The sequence below is a fragment of the Triturus cristatus genome, chromosome 4_1 (genome assembly GCF_964204655.1).
Source record: "Triturus cristatus chromosome 4_1, aTriCri1.1, whole genome shotgun sequence".
Classification (NCBI taxonomy): Eukaryota; Metazoa; Chordata; class Amphibia; order Caudata; family Salamandridae; genus Triturus; species Triturus cristatus.
The window spans coordinates 1,237,004,292-1,237,031,100 of NC_140585.1; the positions used below are offsets into that span (position 1 = coordinate 1,237,004,292).

Consider the following 26,809-nt stretch of genomic DNA (forward strand, 5'->3'; position numbering starts at 1 on the left):
AGCTGCTATTGGTGAGGAGGATGTTAAACTAGTGGAAAGGAGAAGAAGCGCAGGGAGTTTGGAATAGGAGGAGCAATGCCTAGTAGCTGAGGGGCGAGAGGTACACAGGAGAGGAATGAGGGAGACAGTCTGGATTTGCAAAGTTTTGATGCGGGGTGGATTCGAGAAATGCCAAGGAGCTGATGAGAATCTTCTGCCAATTTCTTTTTGTAGGACACCCGCGCTTCTTTAACCAGTTATTCGCTGGGTTGGACTGCCATGCATTGGCCGGACGGATGATCACAGAGGCGCTCAACACCAGTCAGTAAGTCTCTCCATCATCTTCACTCTGTTGAGCTGTCGAAACTGCATGAGGAGTGCGTGTATGTATAATTATATACGACGTACCTTGGTAAGACGCAACGGGGTGCACCATATCATTGGATAGGGGGTGTTGCGAAACCATTGTGTACATCAATAGGATTTGCACTCTTTAAAATTACACTGTGCCATTAGATTTAATACATTAACAACTGCAAAAGATTTTCACGACTTTATAATGTTAGAGACTGTGAGGTACAGAGATTAGCCCAAAGTCGCATGCTTTTCTGTCAGGTGCTGGACCCAGGAAACCCAGATTCTAAAGTCAACAGTTTTTCGAGAGACCCATCTCAGGATGCAGTGTGCTTTATCCAGTGAGTTCATTCTCATCCTGGTACTATAGGATCAGCCCTGAGCTCTCCTAGATCCCTATAACATTACCCTGTTGGAGCAGCATCTCCTGCCCCAGCTAACAGGCTGTTCTGCTTGGGTTTTCGGATCAGATAGAACCCGCTCAGCAGAGCCTCTCTAACCCAAACCAGAACGTTTCCCCCTCCCTAGGGCCTATTTACACCTAAATAACCACATATATGTACCACCTAAGGACAGGGAATTCCTACTATATATACCAAGACCTACAAGTCACAGCCTCGCGGTCCCAAACGGCCCCAGGACTTCCTGCCCAGACGGCAGCCACAGACTTCCTGCCCAGACGGCAGTCACAGCCTCGCGGTCCCAAACGGACCCAGGACTTCCTGCCCAGACGGCAGCCACAGCCTCGCGGTCCCAAACGGACCCAGGACTTCCTGCCCAGACGGCAGCCACAGCCTCGCGGTCCCAAACGGACCCAGGACTTCCTGCCCAGACGGCAGCCACAGCCTCGCGGTCCCAAACGGACCCAGGACTTCCTGCCCAGACGGCAGCCACAGCCTCGCGGTCCCAAACGGACCCAGGACTTCCTGCCCAGACGGCTGCCACAGCCTCGCGGTCCCAAACGGACCCAGGACTTCCTGCCCAGACGGCAGCCTTAGCACGAGTCCATCCTATAATTACCACGACATACAACAAGGGAATCAGTGTTACTATATATCAGATCACACAAAGACAGCTAGTTGAGCACAACTTGTTCCCCAGTTCGAAGGGCTCCTTTCTCCCTTATTCAGTTACCACCTACCTGATCAGGATTAACATCTGTTCATGTCAAGTCACAGCTGACTAGAAGAATAGGTTACCCTCTTACACAAGAACACGTAGCACATATTGCTTTACTACAAACTGAATACTTTATTTAGTTATTACATGCACACTCACGGAACATAATACATATCACATAACCTGCAAAGAAAAGTGAAAGATTAAGTTGTACACTCTAATAGTAAGGGGTTGACATCACCTTGGTCGTATGTAGCCTGCACTCAATGGTCATCTAGGTTCCCTTCTCGTCTGCGCCTCGGCTTCGCCTGGAAGTCACACCTCCGCAATCACGGGTTTACTCCCGTCTCCCTCTCCGAGTCACTGGGACCTCTTCCTCATCGGCTACTCTCTTCTCTTTGGAATATCTATCTCTCGGTTTTTCTCCACCTCCAAGTTTGTCATCTGTCTTCCCTGGAATAAGTAGCAGCTTTACTACTAACGGCCAGGTGCCGCCTATGGACTAGAAGCAAGTGCCAGTATCTGCCTCAAACTTTTACTAATATAGATGTGCATTTCCTCATGGAAAATTCCAGCCCGTAACCTGCCGCCCACCAAATTCTTGTACCTCCCCGTGCCAAGGACACGTTCCCAGCCGGCCGGCCTGATGTAGTGTCTTCGGCATGAAGAAAAATACAATCCTTCGATAAGGGCCGGCCTGAACCGGTTCTCTCCAAGCGAATAACACCTCCTAACTAAAACACTGCCTATGACCTAGAAACATCCCAAGCTGCCAGAGCAGGAGGAAAGATGGAGTCTCTCCCGTTTAAGGCCTACCAGGCCTGAATTCAGCACGGCTCCATGAAATACCCTCACTACAGAACAGATTACCCCTAATGCTAACAAATCTATCCCCTAGGATATGTATGCAAACCCTGATCTATGGGGAAGAACACAGAATCATGTCGAAGTGCCTAATAAATAGGCTCTATACACTACTCTAACCCTTAGACTTGAATGGAAAGAGACTGAAGTCACCTAAATCACCCTTCAACACAATAAGACCGGAAAAATTGAGCAGTACATTTCACCCTTGACTTCAGTCTATTATACATTCATTAAATGGAGCTAACATCTGTGGAAGAATAATATGAAACAAAGCTAACTGATCTATGTCTAGTACCAAGTGTGCAGAATTGAAGTAATGAAGGAATACACTGAATAAAGCAACAGATAGAAATCAAAACAGCAACAGCAATCAAAATACCACCTAATATTTGGCGTAGCATGTGTATATCAGGTAACCAATTAAAGAGCCAGTCAAACCAGCCCTGATCAATGTGTTTTCTAACTTCTTCTGTTAAGTCACGCAACTTGTCGATGTGAGCACGAATGGATTGTGTATGGTCAGACAAGTTAAAACAACAGAGACCTTCGAAGTCCGAGCAATCATGTCCATGTTTAAGCAAAAGATAATCAATGGCTGCTCTATTTTGCAAAATGGCCCTACGTTCACCCTGGGCGTCTAATAGCATGTCAGACAAAATTGTAGAAGTATGATTAATAGATTTCACCATCCAGCAGGCCATTTTCCCAATAGATTTGGCATTATAAACCGCCAAAGCAGGAACACCAATAATTGAAACAGCTAAGCTAAGGTATTCAGACTTGGAATATAAATGCAAAGATGGGTCACAATCCTCCTGTAACATTACAGTATCTCGAAGCACACGAGAGTTGGCATTCGGATGCGATGCGAACATCAACAAACTGAGTCTCGTAATGGCACAAGGGCCTCCGGAAATGTTTGCAGGGACAAATGGCCAGGAAGTATTACCACATGAGAAAAGCCATCCGGCAGGTAGTAACATCGTGCGATAGTGACTGGGGGTAACTACCAAACTATTACAAGTCATATTGTTCTGAACTGAAACACATGTGGTCGGTGTCCTTTGAAAGCACAAAGTCCGTTCGTGAGCGGTTAATGAAGTGGCGCCTTTTAGTTTGAGGCGTAGACATTCAGAGATCGCACTAGGATTACACGTAAGAAAGAAGCACAAATCACCTTGTGTGATATTATAAGTAAGTATTTGGGACTGGATGGGGGTTTGCTCGTTCGGCAATTCAATACATAGGGGGCAATATACATGGGTAGCAAAATCACCCAGGAGAATATTGGGACGGGCCTTAAAGACATTAAAAATATGAGTTAAAGTTTCCAATGAGGCGGGGACAGCAACCAGACAGGTCGCCAGAATGTCATGTACAGATCTCATCGGTGTCAAACAGAAGTGAGGGGCGTCAGTCACCCTCTTAGCTAATGCGGTCCAAAAGTTCGATGATGAATCCCATGCAGCGAAGGAACGCAACACTCGGGTTCCCAGTTCATCCCGGGTTGATAGGATCCCTCCTTTCTCGTCGTACCAGTCCGAAAACAGTCCGGCTCCGACACATCCTGCAGCAACAATCCAAAGAATGATCTGAAAGAGAACCAAATACAGGCATTAATCATTCTCGTAAATAACATTTATCAGCCGGGACCGCTTCCCAGCTATCTTTCCCTGGTCTCATAACCAAAATGGTATTATCCTGACCGGTGGCAATGACCTCTGCTTGTTCAGGGGGATTCTTAGGCGACTGCACCCAAACTCTGGCCCCAGGATTATCCGTGGAGCCAAAACCTTTCTGGCCACGTACAGTTAGCAACGTTGGAGCAGTGCCTTTCATTAATACACCACTGAAAACAGGCATTATGAGTAATTGAGCCACTCGGTCAGTGCGATGTATCAGTAAGTCAACCTCACTGCTATTCAGCAGGAGCACCTTAATCTCTCCCTGATAATCACTGTCGATAATTCCTCCAAGCACCTGAATGCCTTTTACAGCCAGCCCCGATCTAGGGGCGATCAATCCGAAATTTCCAGGTGGTATCTGAACACCAACACCTGTCTTTATGATGACTCGATCTCTACTTTTTATAACAATGTCATCCATAGCATGCAAGTCTAAACCTGCCGACCCTGGGGTCGCTCTACATGGAGCCAAAGCTCCGGGAGTAATTTCCCAATACATCACAGTTTCTCTGATTTCATTAGGCATAGCCTCAACATTCGGGGAAACAAACGCATAAGTGGAGATTCAGCATTTAAAAAAGGACGATTATTCAAAATCAATAGTGCTTGGGGCAAAAAGTCTCGCCAATTTTTATACTTGTCATCCGTTAACTTACGCAGCTGGTCCTTTAGCAGGCCATTCAATCTCTCCACCAGGCCCGAGGCCTGTGGGTAGTAGGGAATATGGAATATCCATTCAATATTGTTTTCCGCACAGAATTCCTGTACCAATCTTCCACGAAAATGGGATGCATTATCAGATTGAATTTGGAATGGCACACCATAGTACATCATAATTAATTCTAATGTTTTAATGGTATTCAATTGGGTAGCTTGCTTACAGGGAAGGGCTACCAGCAGGCCACTGTATGTATCAACAATAGTGCAAACATATTGACAATTCCTACTCATGGGAAGTGGACCAATGTAATCGATCTGCCAAATTTGAGCGGGCAGTTTGCCGCGATGTAAATGACCTTTAACAATTTGGGGCACCTTACGCCGTCTGATATGCTGACAAACGGGGCAGTGTAAAATAACATTTTTGATTAAATCTAAGGGAATATAAATTCCTCGATCAGCAGCCCACCTGCTAGTGGCCTTCTCTCCAAAATGTCCTGCCTTCTGGTGTGCCCATTTCGCCAATCCCACAATATCAGAATCTTGCCTGTCCACCACTGCCTCAGCAATTTTAGACTTCTCATCTGCAATGTTATGAAAAAATTTGTCAAGAGAATCTCTCGGGGTGTGAGCGTCCACATGGAAGATTGTAACAGTACTCTGTGGGAGCATCTCCCAAATTTCTTGCCATAACTCTTTTCCCCATAATTCTTTGGAATGTAACTTCCAATTATGGGAATGCCAAGTTGGCAACCAAACAGCCAGTCCATTGGCAGTAGACCAAGAATCAGTGAAAATATGACATGTACCAGGTAACTCTTGTTTCAAAACTTGGTAAACAGCGTAAAGCTCGGCAAATTGGCTGCTTTTACCTTCACCAGTTGTGCTCAACAATTTCTGTGTGACCGGATTATAGGACACCGCCTTCCAGTGCCGTGTCATCCCTATAAACCTCGCTGAACCATCAGTGAACCAAACATGGTTTCTTTCCGCTGCGGACAAATCATCAAAAGGCTTACCCCACTTGACAGGAGACTCCTGTGCTAAAGGTACGGAACATTCACTCTCAGTCTCAGTCGATGGCGCTCGCGCCACCTGCTCATGTAAAGAAGCAACTCCTTTCGGGCCCACACGTGCCCTGTCTTGTATGTACCATTTCCATTTAATCACACTCGCCTCTTGAGCGTGTCCAATTCGGTGAGTTTTCGGCGAACTCAGAACCCAATGCATGATAGGAATTTCCGGACGCAGAACCATATCATGTTCCAAAGTCAATTGCTCGGTATCCACCAGAGCCCAATAACAAGCAAGTAACTGTTTCTCAAAGGGTGTGTAACGCTCACCAGCATCAGGTAACTTTTTGGTCCAAAAACCTAACGGTACTTTACTCCTGCCTTGTTTCTGCCACAAACTCCAATTTGCATAAAGGCCCTGTACAGACACATTCAAATCCACGTCACCATCACGTACAGGCCATAAATCCAGAGCATGTTGAATTGCCTCTTTTGCCAGACTAAACGCATCTTGCTGTGGTTTATCCCATTCAAATGCATTCTTTTTACGCGTGACCCGGTACAAGGGGGCCAATATTTGACTCAAATGAGGAATATGCTGGCGCCAAAAGCCAAACAGACCAATGAAGCTCTGGGCTTCTTTCCTATTTCTAGGAACTGCAAAATCAAGAATCTTCTGTTTAACCTGAGGGATCACTTCACGGTGCCCTTCATGCCAATTAATACCCAAAAATTTTACAGCCTGGGACGGACCTTGCAATTTATCTGGGTTGATTTCCCAACCTTTCTCACGCAGGCACTCAATGACTCTGTCTAATTGGGTCTGAACTTCCTCTTGTGTTTCGCCTTGGATCAAAACATCATCAATATAATGACATATCTGAATTTGGGGATGAACCGGTACCTCAGCCAGATGCTCTGCCACCAGCCGGTGACATATCGTAGGACTATGCACATAGCCCTGGGGAAGACTTCTAAACGTCATCTGACGCCCGTTCCACGTAAAACTGAATTGTTCCTGACACTCTGGGGCAATCGGAATTGAAAAGAAAGCATTAGCAATATCAATGGACGCGTACCATGTACCTGGATGCTTTTGGATTCTCTCAATTAGTGTAATAACATCCGGTACTGCAACAGTCAAAGAGGGTGTGTGCTTGTTCAATTCTCGATAATCAACGGTCATGCGCCAAGAGTTATCACTCTTACCACCGGCCAAACAGGATTATTCCAAGCAGAAGTAACTGGGGTTATGACTCCTGCATCCACTAACTCCTGAATAGTGGTACTAATCTCCTCATGACCACCTGGAATACGATACTGCTTCTGACAAACCACTTTTGTCGCATGGGGAACTTGTATGGGGGGCATTCTTAAACGACCAACCCGTATAGGTCTGGACGATATATAATGCGTTGTTCCAAATTGGTAACATCCGTCATCTAGATGCAAAGTCATTCCTCTCAAAATATCAATCCCAATTATGAATTCTAGAAGTGGCACTACTAGTACAGAATACTCTTTTCTAGGAATTCTACCTATTCTCATTTCAAGCAAAGTTTGAACTGCAGGGGTTTCTTTTCCACCTAATCCGGTAATAGTAAAAGGCTGACCTGTAAACTTCTTCGATTTTCCATGAATAAGAGTGGCCTCCGCTCCTGTATCTACCAATGCTCGGGCCCTTTGGATATTACGATGTCTCCAATAAATGTCAATATCTACATAGGGTCTATTATCTCTGTGAGCCCATCTGTGTACCGGAGCTTGACCTCTTTCCTAATCATTCTTACTGCATTCTGTATACCAGGATAAATCAGGATAAAGACTCTCACGCTTCTTAGGTATCGGTACCTCCTGTTCATATCCATTCCCAGTACGGAACGGATTCGTATCTTCTGCATTGTACTGCGGGTTACGATCGACCAAACTGTGACGATCCTCTCTCCTCCTCAACTCAGGGGATTGATCCCTATCATCTCTACGTCTGCTGTAAACATAGTCAGTTCTCCCCCTTTCTCTTTCCCCCTCTCTCTCCCCGTCTCTCTCTCGACGGGGGGACACATCACGTGCAGAACGTCGATCATCACGACGAACAGAGCGCCCACGGCGGTCGTCATCACCGCTACCGTCAGAACCACCACGATCACACTCAGTGGTCCGAACACGCCGGGCACCCTCCTTTCGATCCAAGCCACGTTTGCGAAACAACTCCCACAAACGAGCGGTAGTCTCACCATCAATGTCCTCCCTCCGCACACCATCAGCCAGAAGACCAGAAAAAATATCACGTCTAGTAAGTTTATTTTCACCAGGAGTACGAGTGTCAGGCCGGGACTGACGTTCAGGTTTAAACCACTCACCCAACTCACCGAGTTGGCGCACCGATTCCAAAACCGTAGATAACACGTTACCAGTCTGATTAATCAATAAAGTCATCATGACCTGCTTATAGGCAACAGGGGAAGATCGAATGATACGGTTCCGCACAGAAGATGTCAACGAACCATCAAGCAACCTGTCAGCAGTACCCAGAAAAATTGCCGTTTTCATCACCTCCTCTTTGAGACGTTGAGCAGCATCACGCAAAGTATACCACGGCTTGTCATTCACAGGCCAGTCAGATTCAGTAGGATATTTTAGATTACAACCCTCAGTCGCCAATTGGAGTAAAGAAATCTGACCAACACCATTATAGTTACGAAAATGATCCTGCACAGTAGAATCCAAACTCAAGGAACAGAACTTTAAACAATCGCCAGTATCCAACATAATACCAGCAGCGCCCAGTTCATAAAGGCGCACCATCCATGTGAGCAAGGACTCACCAGCTCGCTGCCGAAATCGCTGCAAAATATCACTAATTTCCTGCTGAGTAAAGTCTTCTAAACAGTCCAAAGAAATACCCTGCGGAGCATTGGGAGACTGCTGCAACTTCCGACGGAAAACTGGATGCGCAGAAACCGCGGGACGAGCATCACAAGGAGCCCGATCAGTACTCGTAGAGGGACAATCAGTGTAAGAAGCATTGATCCCACTCGAAGAACGAGCGTAATCACGGGGTGCACCATCAAAGGTGCGAGAAGCAGACTTACAATCATGGCGGGAGCGAGAAGACTCGCGCTTGGCAGACTCCTCACCCGAGGAACAAGAATCAGTCGAGTTCCAGATATTACCATCCCATTCATCAGGATTCCAATCCAGCCCGGCTGTCGCCACGACCAGACGCACCTTTCGCGTCGAAACCCGACCGCGCCTGTTCTTGTATTTATAACGAGCAATTCGCACAGCCGCCCGTTCGGCAATAGTTTGGTAAGTCTCAAGTTTATCAGCAAGCAACTTATTTTGACACCGCAACAAAGTATGAGAATTCTGAATCTCAACAAAGTGCGCTTCCACATCTTTAAGAGATATCTGTAACTTCAACAATCTCTCATGCAGAATCCTGTATGCAGACAAAAGAATCCAACCTCTGCGCCCCAAAATGGGAATCTCCTCACCCTTCGATACGGGTGCCTTCTGCAAACAAGCAATCACATTAGCCGGCTCTGCCAGCTCCAAAGAAGAATTCCAATTCTCACTCAAACCAGTAGAATCAGCCCACTCACGGGCCAAGGCTTCATAAGGCGTTGAATCCCATCCGGGAATATCAACGGGCAACTTAAAAGTAGATTTAGACCTTCTAGAAAACATCGTGAAAAAGGAAAAAGAAGAAAAGAAGAAAAAGAAAAGAAGGAAGAAAAATAAAAACTATACACAGAAATATACAAAAATAAAATGCAAACAAAACCACGCACGCGCCGAAAGCAAACACAAGACAACCACAACGCACACAGGTTTCGTAAACGGTTCGTGACGCCAAATGTTCTGCTTGGGTTTTCGGATCAGATAGAACCCGCTCAGCAGAGCCTCTCTAACCCAAACCAGAACGTTTCCCCCTCCCTAGGGCCTATTTACACCTAAATAACCACATATATGTACCACCTAAGGACAGGGAATTCCTACTATATATACCAAGACCTACAAGTCACAGCCTCGCGGTCCCAAACGGACCCAGGACTTCCTGCCCAGACGGCAGCCACAGACTTCCTGCCCAGACGGCAGTCACAGCCTCGCGGTCCCAAACGGACCCAGGACTTCCTGCCCAGACGGCAGCCACAGCCTCGCGGTCCCAAACGGACCCAGGACTTCCTGCCCAGACGGCAGCCACAGCCTCGCGGTCCCAAACGGACCCAGGACTTCCTGCCCAGACGGCAGCCACAGCCTCGCGGTCCCAAACGGACCCAGGACTTCCTGCCCAGACGGCAGCCACAGCCTCGCGGTCCCAAACGGACCCAGGACTTCCTGCCCAGACGGCAGCCACAGCCTCGCGGTCCCAAACGGACCCAGGACTTCCTGCCCAGACGGCAGCCTTAGCACGAGTTCATCCTATAATTACCACGACATACAACAAGGGAATCAGTGTTACTATATATCAGATCACACAAAGACAGCTAGTTGAGCACAACTTGTTCCCCAGTTCGAAGGGCTCCTTTCTCCCTTATTCAGTTACCACCTACCTGATCAGGATTAACATCTGTTCATGTCAAGTCACAGCTGACTAGAAGAATAGGTTACCCTCTTACACAAGAACACGTAGCACATATTGCTTTACTACAAACTGAATACTTTATTTAGTTATTACATGCACACTCACGGAACATAATACATATCACATAACCTGCAAAGAAAAGTGAAAGATTAAGTTGTACACTCTAATAGTAAGGGGTTGACATCACCTTGGTCGTATGTAGCCTGCACTCAATGGTCATCTAGGTTCCCTTCTCGTCTGCGCCTCGGCTTCGCCTGGAAGTCACACCTCCGCAATCACGGGTTTACTCCCGTCTCCCTCTCCGAGTCACTGGGACCTCTTCCTCATCGGCTACTCTCTTCTCTTTGGAATATCTATCTCTCGGTTTTTCTCCACCTCCAAGTTTGTCATCTGTCTTCCCTGGAATAAGTAGCAGCTTTACTACTAACGGCCAGGTGCCGCCTATGGACTAGAAGCAAGTGCCAGTATCTGCCTCAAACTTTTACTAATATAGATGTGCATTTCCTCATGGAAAATTCCAGCCCGTAACCTGCCGCCCACCAAATTCTTGTACCTCCCCGTGCCAAGGACACGTTCCCAGCCGGCCGGCCTGATGTAGTGTCTTCGGCATGAAGAAAAATACAATCCTTCGATAAGGGCCGGCCTGAACCGGTTCTCTCCAAGCGAATAACACCTCCTAACTAAAACACTGCCTATGACCTAGAAACATCCCAAGCTGCCAGAGCAGGAGGAAAGATGGAGTCTCTCCCGTTTAAGGCCTACCAGGCCTGAATTCAGCACGGCTCCATGAAATACCCTCACTACAGAACAGATTACCCCTAATGCTAACGAATCTATCCCCTAGGATATGTATGCAAACCCTGATCTATGGGGAAGAACACAGAATCATGTCGAAGTGCCTAATAAATAGGCTCTATACACTACTCTAACCCTTAGACTTGAATGGAAAGAGACTGAAGTCACCTAAATCACCCTTCAACACAATAGGACCGGAAAAATCGAGCAGTACACAGGCCGCCATTGTATCTGTGGCTATTGCTATCTGCAGCATTCCCCAATACATATACCACGTGATACTGTTGAAGCACTGATGCTCCCTTTGAGACAGCATCCTCCAGCCAGGCCAGAATGGGGAACCACACAATTAGTGCTTCTATGTGACAGCTCTCCATGTTTGTGGGTTTATCTGCCTGGTTTGGTACTGTACATAGATTCCTTCCTTGCAATATATGCAAAGAGTGAGATGTCGGCCTGCAGCTTTCAAACATTAGGTCCCTTTGACCATTTGCTTATAGCTATTGGTTGAGACTTTGACGTAAGTGAGGGACTACTTTACTACGATAGACCTCTCCGTCGGCCACTTTGGCTCCCTCCAGTGTGTTTCTCTAGTGTGCGAACGCTGTCTCCTTTAGCACAATAAATCCGGACCTGATGACTTTACCAATGCTTGTTAGATTGCAGTCGGTGTAAGATAATTCATCTAGTTCATCTCCCAGACCGGGCCTCTCATGTGTTGAAAAGTAAGCCCGACGTTTTGGAGAATAAATGCAGCCAGCCCATTCAGTGCCATTGCATCTTTACCATACATGTATTGTATTGTATTGTATTGTAATTGCATTTATATAGCGCTTACTACCCCTGACGGGGCGTCAAAGCGCTTTTTCAGCGAGTAGCACGCTACTCTGGGACCCACTGACGATTAGTGTTGAATTAGTATAGTGAAATATGAAAGTCATTTTAAGTGGTGATGTGCCAAAGCCCCATCACTAGCCGGGTCTTACCCCTGTGGCATTGGCCTTTCCTGTCTTCCAGAGCCACCTATGAGACTGCACCGGTGTTTGTGCTGATGGAGGAGGTCGTGCTGAAGAAGCTGAGGCAGCTGGTCGGTTGGCAGACTGGGGATGGTATATTCTGTCCAGGTATAGCTTGCTTAAAGACTCATTGCTGGAGCTATGGGACTCCAGTAGAGAGTGCACCTTCTGGTACTGGGGTTCCTGCAGTGTGATTTTTCTTCTAGTTAAGGTACCTGGCTTTCTCCTGCGCGATTGGCCCACCGTTGTGTACATCTGTAAATTACAGGGCATTATTTGTAAAATAAATATTACTAATAAGTGCAGGGGCCCCAATTTTGTTTTCAAGCAGCCGCTACAGTGTAGCCAATTGTCTGGGTTGTCAAATGCGAAGGCTGCATTTCTTGATTTCTCCTCATGATGCTTTCTTTCACAAGCCTACACTTTCTATCGCTTTCTTTCACTTTTGCAGGCTCTTTGCATCCCTGCTGTCTCCTTTTGTCATGATTTACCTAGGTTTCTCCCCTTCTTATTCCTTTTCTGATTTTCTATTGCTTGCTCTTTGTCAAAGTCTGATGATAAGAAAGAAGCCTACATCCCCAAACACAAGTGCTTCTGCCCATCACATGAAGTGCAACCAAAGCACACACTAATCGCTGGACTTTTGACGCGCCAGCAGCGATACTACAACTTCAGCCTTGTCACCCTGCAGGAGGTTCGATCTCCAACATGTACGCCATGAACCTGGCCCGGTACCACCACTTCCCAGAGAGCAAGCAGAAGGGTATAAAGGAGCTGCCCAGGCTTGCGGTGTTTACTTCCAGCGAGGTGGGTATAAACATGCAGTATCTCATAGCTCTAACTGTAAAAGTGGAAGGTGGATTCCTCCTTACGCATGAGTTATAAGTCCAGTGATTGGCGGTTAGACTTCCCTTGTCCTTATTGATGTTGCTGCTGTCCTTTGTCCGCAGTGTCACTACTCCGTCATGAAGGGAGCGGCTTTCCTTGGCATAGGGACGGATGGCGTCTTTGTGGTCCAGGCCGATGACAGGTAACTTCAGTGGTTTAATTGCCTGTCTTCTTTATTTTCTTCCTCCCAACTGCTCAGACCCAGCCCTTCAACCCTATTACCTAAAGCTCACTCTGTTGTTAGAGGTTGGAAGTGAAGAGGTCTGAGCTTCACCAGCCGTGAGTCCTGAGAAAGACTGGTTCAAGCAAGTCTCGTGATCTCTCTAACAGTTTGCAATCAGCATCCAAGACTGTATCTCCTGATGTAACACTCTGAGCCAACGCGCCTAAAACCAACCCAAAACCAGTGCTTCTTCTGTATTCCCCAACCCATCGCTAGCTAGAACAAGCAAGGCCCAGGCTTTGAGCATTCCACATGACATTCTCCTATAACCTTCCCTCCCTCATCTGCTGCTGCTAGAGGCAAGATAAAATATCAACTTGGCTCCTCATACCAACTTAGTACACAGTTCATGCACTTTGACCAAGAACAGGAATGATCTTTTGTGTTTATGGTCATGTCTTGACTCGAAATGATTTGCAAGTGCAGGATGCACTTGACTGGCAGTCGCCCGTCAATTACAGTAAAGCGATAAGCGGCCGCTCTCTAAATTAAGGTACTCAAAATCCTCCAGCTAAGAGCCCTTGGGTACTACAGGCATCTCTCCTTTCTGAAAATGGCTGAATGAAACTCGAGCTGGACTCAGCTGGACCAGCCGGACCAGTTCATCAACAGTTTCTTAAATTGCAAAGCTGAAATCTCTTTACTCTGATGACAAAACTCCCGTAACAGTAGTTACCGGCCACATAAGGCATTTTAAGTGGAATACTCCTGTTCCCGGGTTTTTTACCTGGACATTCCACCTGCTCCAATCAGGCACAAACTTCTTAGTCAATCTAGCCACCCTCTGCTTGAAAAATATTTGTTTTGCATTTAAAAACTAGCTATACCTTCAAGTAAAAGGAGTGGCGATGGGCTGCGTCTGTGCGCCTGAAATAGCTAATATCTTCATGGCTTATTTTGAGGAAAAATAAGTATACCGTGCCAGTAACATATAGAAAACCAATATTAAATCCTGGCACAGGTATATCTATGTTCAACACAAATGGGGCCGCTCCCAGTAAAGTGACCAAAGGTACCCTAAGACTAAATTGTGAGTGTGGACATCTCACAAAATGTGAAGGACTGGCCTCACACACCACCAGGTGTCATGCTTCGTCATTGGCAGTCCTCGCCCTCTAGAAACTCGGTTTGGTACAGGGCGGGCCTCACCTGACGACAGGGAGGCACTTCTAAACTAAGTGGGGCCCCGTGAAAAGTGAGTGGAGTTTAAAAACCATTATAGTTACCAAATTAAATTTTTAATAGGACAGGTAGCTATATGCTATTAAAAGAGGTGGACGGTGAGATGGGGGAATTTATTGTCCCCTCACTGTGGTGGATGTGGTCAACATGTTTCTGCCTTTTGGCCCAGATGGGTCCGTGGCATTCATCAGGACCAATAAAAAAGGGGGGCTCCGTTCTTACCAACTTCGTGGTGAGAAGGTACCACTTGGTGGGATGACCTATGTCACACTGCACCAGAGAGAAGAGCTCTTAGTAAGCCTGTACAATATAAAAAAATACACACAAGAGTACCATCAGAAGAATGCTTGGTTACTTAATAGAATTAATCAGAACCACATGCACAAATAGTTATTACGTGAGTGGCTATATGTGTGTGTAACACGTGTCACTCATCTGTGCACACACTAGAATATATGAAGAGTATGTGTCAGAGTTTCTCACCTGTCCTACCATAGGAACATACCCTAAATGCCCCATGGGAGGAGAATGGAGGAGAGACCCCTGTAGTCAAACTCTGGGAGGAAAAAACAATAATGGCAAAATAAAAAGAATGTCTTAGAGCATGGAGCAGTGCTCCTTTTCAAACTAGCACACAATCATTCACTCACGCATGCATGCATTCCCTTACTTCCTCAAGATGCGTCTCCCGTGATTGCACCTAGTTGTGTCCTTCTGTCCTCTCTGATGGTAACTGAGCGAGGGGTAGGTGGTTTAAATAGTGCTCTAAACTGGGCAGGGGAAGGTAACTTGCACCGCGATTAGTCAGAGTGCCTACAAGGATGTGGGATCCTGTGTCCCAAAATGCACCGAAGGAAGTATGCAGACAATCTGCCTGACCTGCTCGTAGCGTTGTTGAGAGTGTCACAAGATCGGCGTTTAAGATCCAGTGTCCGTGCGGTCAGCGTTGTCCAGCGGACAGGCTGGAGCCTGGCCATAGGTGTAGCTTCGTTGATGTCCAATCATAGTCTGTCTACACCATACTACCTGTCTCCCGACATACCGAGCCCGTAAAGACGCAGCACAGGAATCCAAGACCCATAAACCTAAAAGCTGCGCATATATCACACGGTACCACCAGGTATATAAGTGCCCGCACTGGTATCACCCCCACTAGGTTAGATGAGCCTACGTTTTAAAAGATTATACATTTTAGGCACCACTGCCTTGTGAGACCGTTTATTAAAAAAAAACACACATAGACACACTTTACCATAACACGCAATATTTATGTGTTTCTATTTTTGTAAATACCATCAACATTTCTGTAGGTGTACATAATTCACTGCGGATGTCTTCGTGTTTGTATACATCCTTTATACATGCACGCATACCTTCATGTTTTTATCCTTTTTTTCCATACATACTGTTTCACTGCCAATACACATGTATGCATAATCTTTACGAATTCATTCTAGAATTCAATGAATACTGTCTTCTTCCAAAATATATATCCATTTATGCATAACATCCTTGCATTTATGGTTTAACTCGGGCGTTTTCTACTAGCATCACTCTATGTGCACTAAAAAGGTAGTTGCAACGCCTCTGATGCCTTTGACAATACGCCGTACGTAGATTGCCTTTTGACGAGCAATCCTGACCACGTGACGGAGTTACCACAAATGCCAGTGGTTACGCTCTCCACTTACGCTGGGACCAGGCCGTGCCTGACCCGCGCGGCGGGTACACACAAGGTCCCAGCCACGCCACGCCACGCCGCAAGTCGCCTCCTGATTGGACATCAAGGAAGCTACACCCACGGCCAGGCTCCAGCCTGTCCTTGACTACGCTGACCGCACGGACACCGGATCTTAAACTCCGGTCATACGACACTCTCAACAATGCTACGAGCAGGTGAGGCAGATTGTCTGCATACTTCCTTCAGCGCATTTTGGGACACAGGATCCCACATTCTTGTAGGCACTCTCACAAATCACGGTGCAATTTATCTTCCCCTGCCCAGTTAAAAGCACTATTTAAACCAGGCTCCCCCCTCGCTCAGTCACCATCGGGGAGGACAGAAGGACGCAACTAGGTGCAATCACGGGAGACGCACCTTGAGGCAGTAAGGGAATGCATGCATGCGTGAATGAACGATTGCGTGCTAGTCTGAAAAAGAGCACCGCTCCATGCTCTAAGACATTGTTTTCGATTTGCCATTATTGTTTTTTCCTTCCAGAGTTTGACTACAGGGGTCTCCCCTCCATTCTCCTCCCATGGGGCATGTAGGGTATGTTCCTTGGGTAAGAAATGTTAGAAACTTAGAAACTTTATCACACATACTCTTCATATATTCTAGTGTGTGCACAGATTAGTGACAAGTGTTACACACATATAGCCACTCACGTGATAACTATATGTGCATGTGGTTCTGAATGATTCTATTAAGTGACCGAGCATTCTTCTGAAGGTACTCTTGTGTGCATTTATTTATGTTTTACAGGCTTACTAAGAGCTCTTCTCTCCGGTGGAGTGTAACATAGGTCATCCCACCAAGTGGTACCTTCTCACCACGAAGTTGGTAAGAACGGAGCCCCCCTTTTTTATTGGTCCTGATGAATGCCACAGACCCATCTGGGCCAAACGGCAGAAACATGTTGACCACATCCACCATGGTGAGGGGACAATGAATTCCCCCACCTCACCGGCCACCTCATTTAATACCATATAGCTACCTGTCCTATTAAAAATGTAATTTGGTAACTATAATGGTTTTTAAACTCCACTCACTTTTCACGGGCCCCCACTTAGTTTAGAAGTGCCTCCCTGTCGTCAGGTGAAGGCCCGCCCATTACCAAACGAGTTTCTAGAGGGCAAGGACTGCCGATGATGAAGCATGACACCTGGTTGTGTGTGAGGCCAGTCCTTCACTTTTTGTGAGATGTCCACATTCACAATTCAGTCTTAGAGTACCTTCAGTCACTTTACTGGGAGCGGCCCCATTTGTGTTGAACATTTTGTGTTGGAAGCTGGCCTGCGCCTAGTGCCCCGCACCTCTGGTTCCATCCCCCAGGATTCCTCTGGAGTTAGTGTGGTTCCACAGGTATATCGATGACATCTTCCTTATTTCTCGAGAAGCAACAACACGCCTGACAGAATTCCATGAGTGGCTTAATAACAGGTCCCCAATCTGCATTTCACAGTGTCACATAGTACTGAAAGACTCAATTTCCTAGATCTATGGGTCTCCACAGACGAAGGGAGAATCTACACCAATCTATATACCAAGCCAACTGTTTATTAAAGCCTTCCTAAGTCTTTAAAAGATAATTTATCATATGGACCATTCCTGCGGATTTGCAGAAATTGTAGCCGTAAAGAAGACTATCTCTACAATAGTGTTATCCTCTGCAACAAACCGATTGAGTGTGGTTACCCCAGGAAATGTGCAAAAAACTCCTTAAAAGGGCATGGTTCACACCAAGGGAAAACCTCCAAAAACCAAAGATACCAGTATTCCACTGACATGTGCCCTGACCTTTTTAGACCTCACCAACAAGATTTAAAATATCATTTGCAATAATCTGAAAATTCTAATTACTCTTCAGATCCCAAAACAATTATTTTCTTTCATACGGGTAAAGAATTTGCAGCAATACCTGGTAAGGGCAGCCCGGAAACCGGAGTCCAAAGACCTAATTGGATTCTTTTTTTAAATTCCCTCAGTTGATTGGACATCATAAATGCGGCCAATGTTTGGCATGCAACTTCTCCTCGAACTCTAAAGAGGTCACTGTGCACGGATCCACACGTAAACAACAAAAATGTTCAAACTGCAACACTAAACTTATTGTGTATTGCATATGGTCTCCCTGCAATAAATGCTACATTGGGAAAATCACTCAGCCAATCAAGAACCGTATCCTGCAACATATATCCAGGATTCGGTGTAAAACAGTAGTTGTCCCTCCAGTCGACCACATTTCAGTGCAGCAACACTCTGAAAATTACATTAAATGGTCGGTGCCTTTTGTAGCAATCTAGGATAAACGTGGCAGAGCAATAGAACCCTTACTTCTCCAAACCAAGGCCAAATAGGTTGCAAAATACCACATTTATGAATAAGACCTTAACGAATAAGGGCGAATTATGAGCACTTTTAAAAACATAGATGGACCCAGCAGCTTGCCCGTACACAGTGTACGTGACCTGCCTTTTCTTTGTCTCTCTTGACCATATATATAATTACATAATTACAACTTATATATGATATGTTATCATCCATGGGCATTGCACATTTGTTAAATAACAGATATAAATCTTTTTACATATGTCTATATTATATTGTCCAGACAGGTTTTTTAATTTGGCTACTCTGATTCCAATAATCTCCTTTTTTTGAAAAATCTTTTCCTTTATACACAAACACGGTCTTAATGTATAATATGCACTTCGACCTGTACTTCTAGATGCTCCACATTTTTAATATACCCCTGCACATTTTAAACATAGGGAAGTTTTTTTCCTTCACGGGAGTTGTGATTAGTTTGACAAACTATTTGTAGCCGGCGCAATATATATATATATATATATATATCTACCAAGAAAGGAATGAGCCGCACTCCTTCCGGTAATTGAAAGAATTTAGTTCCAAAGTGGCATTTCCTAATGCATTTCGGTCACATCTTGACCTTCGTCAGAGGGGAGCCACAGCAACTCGAGGTAAAAGCAGCACACCAAACACGACAATTGCCATTTAAAAGTACAATGTTTGCCCCCTGGTGGGCGCCTCGTTAGGCTAATTTTTGGCATGCTGGACCATGTAGTGCGCTGTAAACCTCCTAATTTTTACCCTCCAGTGGGCACTGCTGTTAATGTTCGTGCTCCATTTTACCGCACCGGAGTCCCCAGACAAATTAATTTGGACATTGCTGGGGCCCCAAACCAAAGTCCATTCCTTGGCGGCACCAAACACCCTACGTGTTTCCACTTCCACAAGAATGGTCCGTTTTCGGGTGATTTCTGGCGCTCTTGACAGGTGGTGCATAGCTCAGGGCTGGACCAAGCCACTTAAACATCTACCAAACCTCTCTGCCTGAGAAAGGAATTAGCCGCACTCCTTCCGGTAATTGAAAGAATTTATTTCCAAAGTGGCATTTCCTAATGCATTTCGGTCACATCTTGACCTTCGTCAGAGGGGAGCCACAGCAACTCGAGGTAAAAGCAGCACACCAAACACGACAATTGCCATTTAAAAGTACAATGTTTGCCCCCTGGTGGGCGCCTCATTAGGCTAATTTTTGGCATGCTGGACCATGTAGTGCGCTGTAAACCTCCTAATTTTTACCCTCCAGTTGGCGATGCTGTTCATGTTCGTGCTCCATTTTACCACACCGGAGTCCCCAAACAAATTTATTTTGACATTGCTATATATATACTCGACATGCAGGCTTCTGTCGAGACTTTTTGACCTCAGCAGTAAGCAGCACAATGGATGCTATATACATTCCCACTGACCCCGTCCATACACAGGGATGCTACATCGGAGCAACTATCCCCTCTGTAATATGGTGCCTGGATTTAGGCGGCCTTGTTATTACAGGTCTTCAGGTCTCGCTCCAGTTCCGCGGCCTGCAGCACCGCAAGACGTGAGACCTATACACCTGACAGTGTCGTAAAGAAACTTGATGGGGTCCCCCCTGCGAACTGCATTGGGGGCCTCCATTCTCCGGACATAGTCAAGTGCTCTCAGGGCAGGGGCCCAACCCCCCTCCACTGTGCCGGAGGTGGGCCCGTAGAGCTCGGACCCCGCACAGCTAGGGATGTGGGGGGGGGACTAATGTAACACCACTGACACCTGACCACAGATGTCCGCACTTCAGCATTTAGGGCCCGATTCCGATCTCGCTAGGAAAGCCCTCCGTACGACTCGGATCCAGAGGGCTTTCTGAGCAAAACATGCTCCGGGGGTCCGAACGAGCGAGTACGATGCAGCCATATGCTTACGGACTCAGTTCGCTCGGACTCCCATTGAACTCTATGGGAGCCTGTGTACAGATGCGTACACAGGCTCCCATAGCAAAAAGGGGTAGGTGGGAAAAAGCATACACCCTGTGGCCGGCACTCCATGGTGCCCGCCACACGGTGCATGCCTGGATCAGGGGGACCCATGGACACACCTCTGTGACATATTCGGAGTGCCCCGGGTGAAGGGGGCCCTTGTAAAGCCCCCTAAGTAACTTCCGACAGCCATTTCGTCTCGCTGAGACCTTGGTGAAGCGGCTGTCCGAATCGTGCATCGTACTCGCTCGGTCGGAATTCGGCTCCATTGCGCGGCATGATTCGGCTCCGAACGATGCGTACGGACAGGTTCGGGTCCCGGAAACACTTCGGTCGGCGTGTGTGCGATCTTCGCATTGCACTTGGACGTTCGGACCTGGGTACGATTCGGTCGGAAACAGGGGCTACGAATCGGACTTGGGAAAGCCAAATCTGATTTTGAGACCTTCGGAACGACATTGGAATCGGGCCCTTTTCGGGGTTTTCCTCACCTGGCACCAGGTCCAGCGTAGTTATTCACTACAACACGCCGGCTCGAAGATTGCATTCGCGACTCAAACCTACCTACCTATGGCTTCACTTCTCAAGCAGCTGCTTTACAACTTAACAAACGGAAGTACCTGCTGGTTTATAACCAACATGCTGCACTTCTTCCTTTAGTTAACGCCTTGACCAATTTTTGGTTCCTTTTATCCAGGGGCTACTGATTCTGAACTGTAATAAATTGCCTTCACGTCCCTCTGAAGCCCCTCACCTGAAGGGACTCCCCTGGACCTGTCCACTTCAACGTGGGCGATAAACTTCCCATAAAAGAAAACAACAAGAGAGGGAGGGTTAAGTCACACTCTTATACCCCCTGAGCTAGAACATTAAACAACAAAAGAGTGTGCATAAATACCAGTGATAGAACTAAATATGTCTGTACGGGTAAGCTTACAATGATATACACAGAAGTATATGCATATGTAAAATGAAAAAATGCTGCTGAAAGAATCAATCAGATATTTGTATAGAACCCTCACTCACCGACCTAGTCGGTGACATGCTTCATCATAGGGTTCCACCAGGGGTGCCTACTGCACCTCTAGTGTGCTTCAACGCTTGGGTTATAGCGGAGCTCAAATATCAGACAATCGGAATACTCGAGTGTAACAGAAAAAGTGAGGTTAAAAATGCCCAAAGAATTCGCCCTAAAAATTTTAATAATGACGAACCAGGCACTAAGTTTAAAAACAAATGTAGGATGACTGGTACTGATAATTATTGATCACATACATCCTAATAGGTTATCTAAACAACTGGTCGACATGTTTCAGCTTGTTATTGTCAGTCACAAAGCTTTCTTCAGGACCTAGTAGATAATACCAAAAAGATACCTTGGCGGTATAAGCTCTCTAAGGCTTACCCTGACCTAAGGTTCAAAAGGACCGGATACACTCACGGTTTTGTAAATGGCCTCGAAAAATCCACGAGGGCCTCAGGATATCTGGAAGAAAACAGAGTACAAACTGGAATACTTCTTAATATGTGTACTAGTTAAGCGCAACATCTTCTAAACGCTGTAGTACAGTGCTAATGGAAAAAGACAACAGCACAAAGATACATAGTGTGCTAACATTGGGGAATCACTGTTTGTACAATGTCAGTATCTCTCTTTAGTCAGTTTAAATAGGATCGTAAAAATGCTCCAAATCTTATTTAAGAGAAGACATTTCGATCCATTTCTGCATAGAGCGAGTAATTTCTCTCAGTTATGCTTAATAGACACCTAGACTGTGGCACATAAAATAAAATAAAATGAAGAAAATGCAGGGCTTACGTTTAAAACAGAGATAATGCGCTCCTTAGGCAAGAAGGTGGGTGGCGGGACTACAGAACAGCTAGAGTCGGGGAAAGAGGAGAGACAGGGAAACCACATAATATTACTTTCCCCGTAACTTCAATACCCGGCAAAAAATCACTGCATGACGAGTGAAATCGTGTACTCACTTCATCCAAGTCCTCAGCCAGGCAAGTCAACCTAAATGGTACCACCGAGCCCGGAGACACCGGACAAAGAAACATCCGAGTTTATGTAGTAAAGGACGACCATAGCGCAGACAGTTAGGGAGCCAACAGAACCAGTGAAAATGTTATCTCAACCCAATTCAGAAAAAATACCACAGTTAATTTCTGAACCATTAATGTAATGCAAACTGAACAGATTCATTACGAGTGGGTCGCATAACAGCCATATGTCATGAAGATGATTTTATGCACATAGCTGCGGATGGTAAAGAACAAAAACGATTAAGGAAAAAGGCAAAACTCATTATTCAGTTAGAGGAACATGGACATTCAATAATTACGTCTCATGACCGAACCCCAAGGGATATTGTCGTTTAATCCAACAACATGTGTGGACATACGATAGATCCAACGCTGTTCCTTTTCGAACAGCAACTTCGATGAATTGGACCCTGTTTTAACTTGTTCTATTATGGTCCAGTGCAGATCATCCACAGTATGGTTGAAGCGTCCAAAATGCTCAGTTAGTTTAGTGGTGTTTTTCCTACAGCGGATATTACTGCGATGTTCCCCGATCCGCTGTTTGACCTTCCTGGTGGTCATCCCCACATAGTTAAGTTTACAGGGGCAGGTGATTAAATAAACCACATCAGTGGTATTACAATTGGTATGGTCACGTTGTGTCCATACCTTCCCAGTTTCCAAGCTCAGTGTCTTCGTGGCTGAGGTCAAATAACAGACACTACATGAACCGCAGGGGAAATGCCCCGAGACTGGTGGTAAACCCCATAAACTTAAAACTGAAGATGCAGCGGCATTCTTCGGATTTCTAGGTCTGGTATGGACCAAGGAATCTTTCAAGCTTCTGGCCTTTTTATACGAAAAAAGAGGTCTCTCCCATCGGATGTTATTGCTCTCTAGTATCCGCCAGTGTTTTTTGATGGACTTTGAAATTGCATTAGATGCAACATTAAAGGTAGTTACACAAGTTAGTGGGATACTAGTTGGCTGTTTCGGAGAGTCTTGGAGAAGAATATCTCGAGGTTGATTCCTGGCCCTCTTGTAACTATTGGAGAGGATCCGGTCAGGATAACCCCTCTCACGTAGCTTCAAGGTCAACTCTTTTGATTGAGCTCGATAGTCCTCCACCACACTACAATTACGACAGATTCGTAAAAATTGCCCATAGGGCAAGTTCTCTCTAAGAGGTCGCGGGTGAAAGCTAGAAAAAGTCAGAAGGTTGTTTTTTGTAGTGGGTTTATAGTGAGTTCTGGTCAGTAAACCCCCTTCTGTCAGAGTGACTACCACATTCAGAAAAACCATCTCGTCCTTACTGTGAGAATGAGTAAAGAGCAAATTTGGGTCACAAGTATTGATCCAAAGAAAAAATTCAAATAGGATATCTTCAGTGCCTTGCCAAATAATGAAAACATTCTCTATATACCTCTTCCAAAAAGAAAGATAAGTGGAAAAGGGATTAGACGCACTCAGAATGTGTTTACATTCGAAATCATAGACATACATCCCAGCCACACTGGGCGCAAATGTGCTGCCCATCGAAGTGCCGGTGGACTGGAGATATAAGGTCCCCTGATATTCAAAAAAGTTTTTCTTAAGTGCCAAAGTGGCACAGTCAACAATAAATTGTCTAGGTGTTTGAAAAGACCAAGGGACAGAGTCCAAAGCTTCCCCAATGACCTTGATGGTGTCGTCCTGGGGAATGTTCGTATAAAGACTCTCAATGTCCAATGATACGAGGATAGTGGTGTCCTCATTGACCCTGAGATCTTGTAAAGATGCCAGGAAACTTTTTGTGTCTTTTAAATAAGTTGAAGTATTCTGAATGATGGGTTTCAAAAAGAAATCACAATAGATCGAGAGGGGTTCTAGCAAGGACCCTATACCCGAAACTATCGGTCGACCTGGCGGATGTGACTGATTTTTATGTGTTTTTGGCAGAGTATAGAGGTAGGGAATTTTCTCTGTCCCTTTCGTAAGAAAATCCGCCTCTTGTTTGGTGATAAACCCACTGGACTCTGCATGTTCAACAAGGTTGTGGATTACAGCTTTTAGATGTGGAGAGGGGTCACTGGATAACACCTGGTAATTTTTGGGATTATCCAAAAGACGTCTACATTCTCGATCATAATCAATGGTGTTCCCACCCTGAGCTGTCAAGAGGTCACACCCTCCCGAATGCTAGCACCAGGTACTCTTTACAGCGACTACCCTGCGTAAGTTGCTTTCAGCATCTGATATAGCTCTTCAAGATATGGGCATTTATATTAGTGACTTATGCCATCATTTTACATACTGTGTAGAGGGGCACCTCCGACCACCATTAGCTATGACCAAGACCCATTTTAGACATTCGCGACCAGAGAGATGGTAAGCAGGGTCTCGTGTCTAAACCTCTCTTGCTCCAGTTGCACCATTTTACTGTCTCTTGACAGATTTAACTTGAACCGGGAGCCTCTATGCATGTGATTATTCGCCCAAAGCCTCGGGTCCTTATACTCTGCTATGCTGCTCGTTATAGCTTTGCAAACAAAAACATGGGGTTGTGCTGGCCACGTTGTTTCCGTTGTTCATGTGTTTCGCTCTGTTTTTTTTTCATTTGAAAATACCCCGCAAAAAGATCACAATGTGTAATACCAAGTCAAGCTACTTTTTGCCAGCATGCAGCTGAGACACAAGGGTAATGTGCAAGGAGCACACACCACACTCTTTTTAGTTTAATTTGTCAAATCAAAATGATACAAGACCACTGATAAATATGTTTTACTTCAGTGATAATTTTTTCCACAGTTTCCTGAAGAGGCCTGATAATATAAGGCCGAAACGCGTCGATCCACACTGTCCAGGATTTACACCATACAAGAAAAATATACATATGAAAAGACAAATGGTGTTATAGACTACTACTAAAGTTGTTTTAGTGCAATCTATTTGTATATCAGACAAGCAGTTCTATTGTATTTAGGAGCCCTTACCTGGTGACGGAACACTTTGCCCGTCTAATAATTGGTTACTGCCCATCATTGGGGTTATATTGTTCACCTTGTTACAAATAAAAATCCTCTGAACTTGTATTGATTTACAGTGCCTGCAAGAGTTCAAAGATCATCTGACACGATTTGGTTGTATAGTATTCTGTTTTCTGTTTCAAAGTTTGGGTGAAAACTTGAATAAGTAAACCTATTTCGTGAACTATTTTGGTAGCTAGTTGCCTTCTTGACTGCATGATAGCAATACATCAGATAGAAACCGACTATAGATTATTTAAACAATTCATGATTTAATCTCAACGGTTGATCTAGTCAACACTGAGGTAACAAATAACACGTTTCTCCTGATCTGACTTTTTTCAATCTATCCTGCCTATCCTGCTAGAGCTCATCTTTTAGTTTACTTTTCTGTGGGTGCAGCCCAGGCTCTAGAGGGTTATATTGACTCCCCCCCCCCCCTTCACTTATATGTCCAATCATGCAAAATGTCAGGGTGAAAAACGGCTCGCTATTGATGAATAACATTTGTGAATGCGTGCGGAAGCACCAGGTCGCCCATTCCATTCCATAATCTCAGGGTCAATCTTGGAATGGCCCAGTATTCCTGAACTTCGAAAGTGTTGATAGCCTCCATATCGATACTTCTGATGCAGGAGTTCTGAATCGATATTCCTGTGCCCTTGCAGCGGGGGCCCTTAGTGTCTTGCAGATGCATATGGTTCCAACAGGGAATTGCATCATTGTAAGATCCGTAAAAGTCTCCAAAACAAGTGATCATACTACACTGTCTTCAATTCTAGGGCAGGCAGGTCCTACTAAATGTAGTGTATCGCCTGCCCAGAGACAGGAACAGCAGGACTTACGAGTTCCTTACAACCAGTGCTTATGTTAAATTCCCTGGCGTATCGCTTACTTGGAGAGTCAGGAGAAGCAATACTTGAGTTCCAATTAAACTGGTGCATGTGATGCAATCCATGCAGCATTGGCTGATGCAACAGGCTGGGACTTCATGACTAGTGCAATCCTCCTCTCCTACAGCAACCTCTGTAGTTTCATCTGCTAAGATAACTTGGCACTGTAGGAGGTACGATATGCTGCCTTATCTGCACTTTAAATGGCAGCAGAAGTTCTTCCTATTTTAGTGTTGTTACTGTGTACTTTTCTAAAAACCACTAGAGACGTTTTCTCAGTGTCTTTTCTTTATTTTCATTACAGGGGAAAAATGATTCCTGCTGAACTGGAGAAACAGATACAGGAAGCAAAATCCCAGGTAACCAGTGAGATTACTTGGTTTGTACCCACTTGAATTACAGGCGAGTGTGCACTCAGTGTATCCAGATTATAAAAAGGGACCACCTTGCCGTTTCAATTGAAATGCATTGG

The 26,809-nt window shown here is 45.5% G+C and overlaps 1 protein-coding gene across 2 annotated transcripts in view; it reads left to right on the top strand.

The window, feature by feature from the left end:
* The window catches only part of CSAD (cysteine sulfinic acid decarboxylase), a 133,285-nt gene that overhangs the window by 32,466 nt on the left and 74,010 nt on the right, over positions 1-26,809 (top strand). For both annotated transcript variants that reach the window (XM_085654650.1, XM_085654649.1), the window contains exons 4-8: positions 214-304; positions 12,078-12,184; positions 12,768-12,883; positions 13,027-13,106; positions 26,642-26,696. In XM_085654650.1, the coding sequence (XP_085510776.1) occupies positions 214-304; positions 12,078-12,184; positions 12,768-12,883; positions 13,027-13,106; positions 26,642-26,696 (449 nt within the window). The remainder of the gene's footprint in view (positions 1-213; positions 305-12,077; positions 12,185-12,767; positions 12,884-13,026; positions 13,107-26,641; positions 26,697-26,809) is intronic.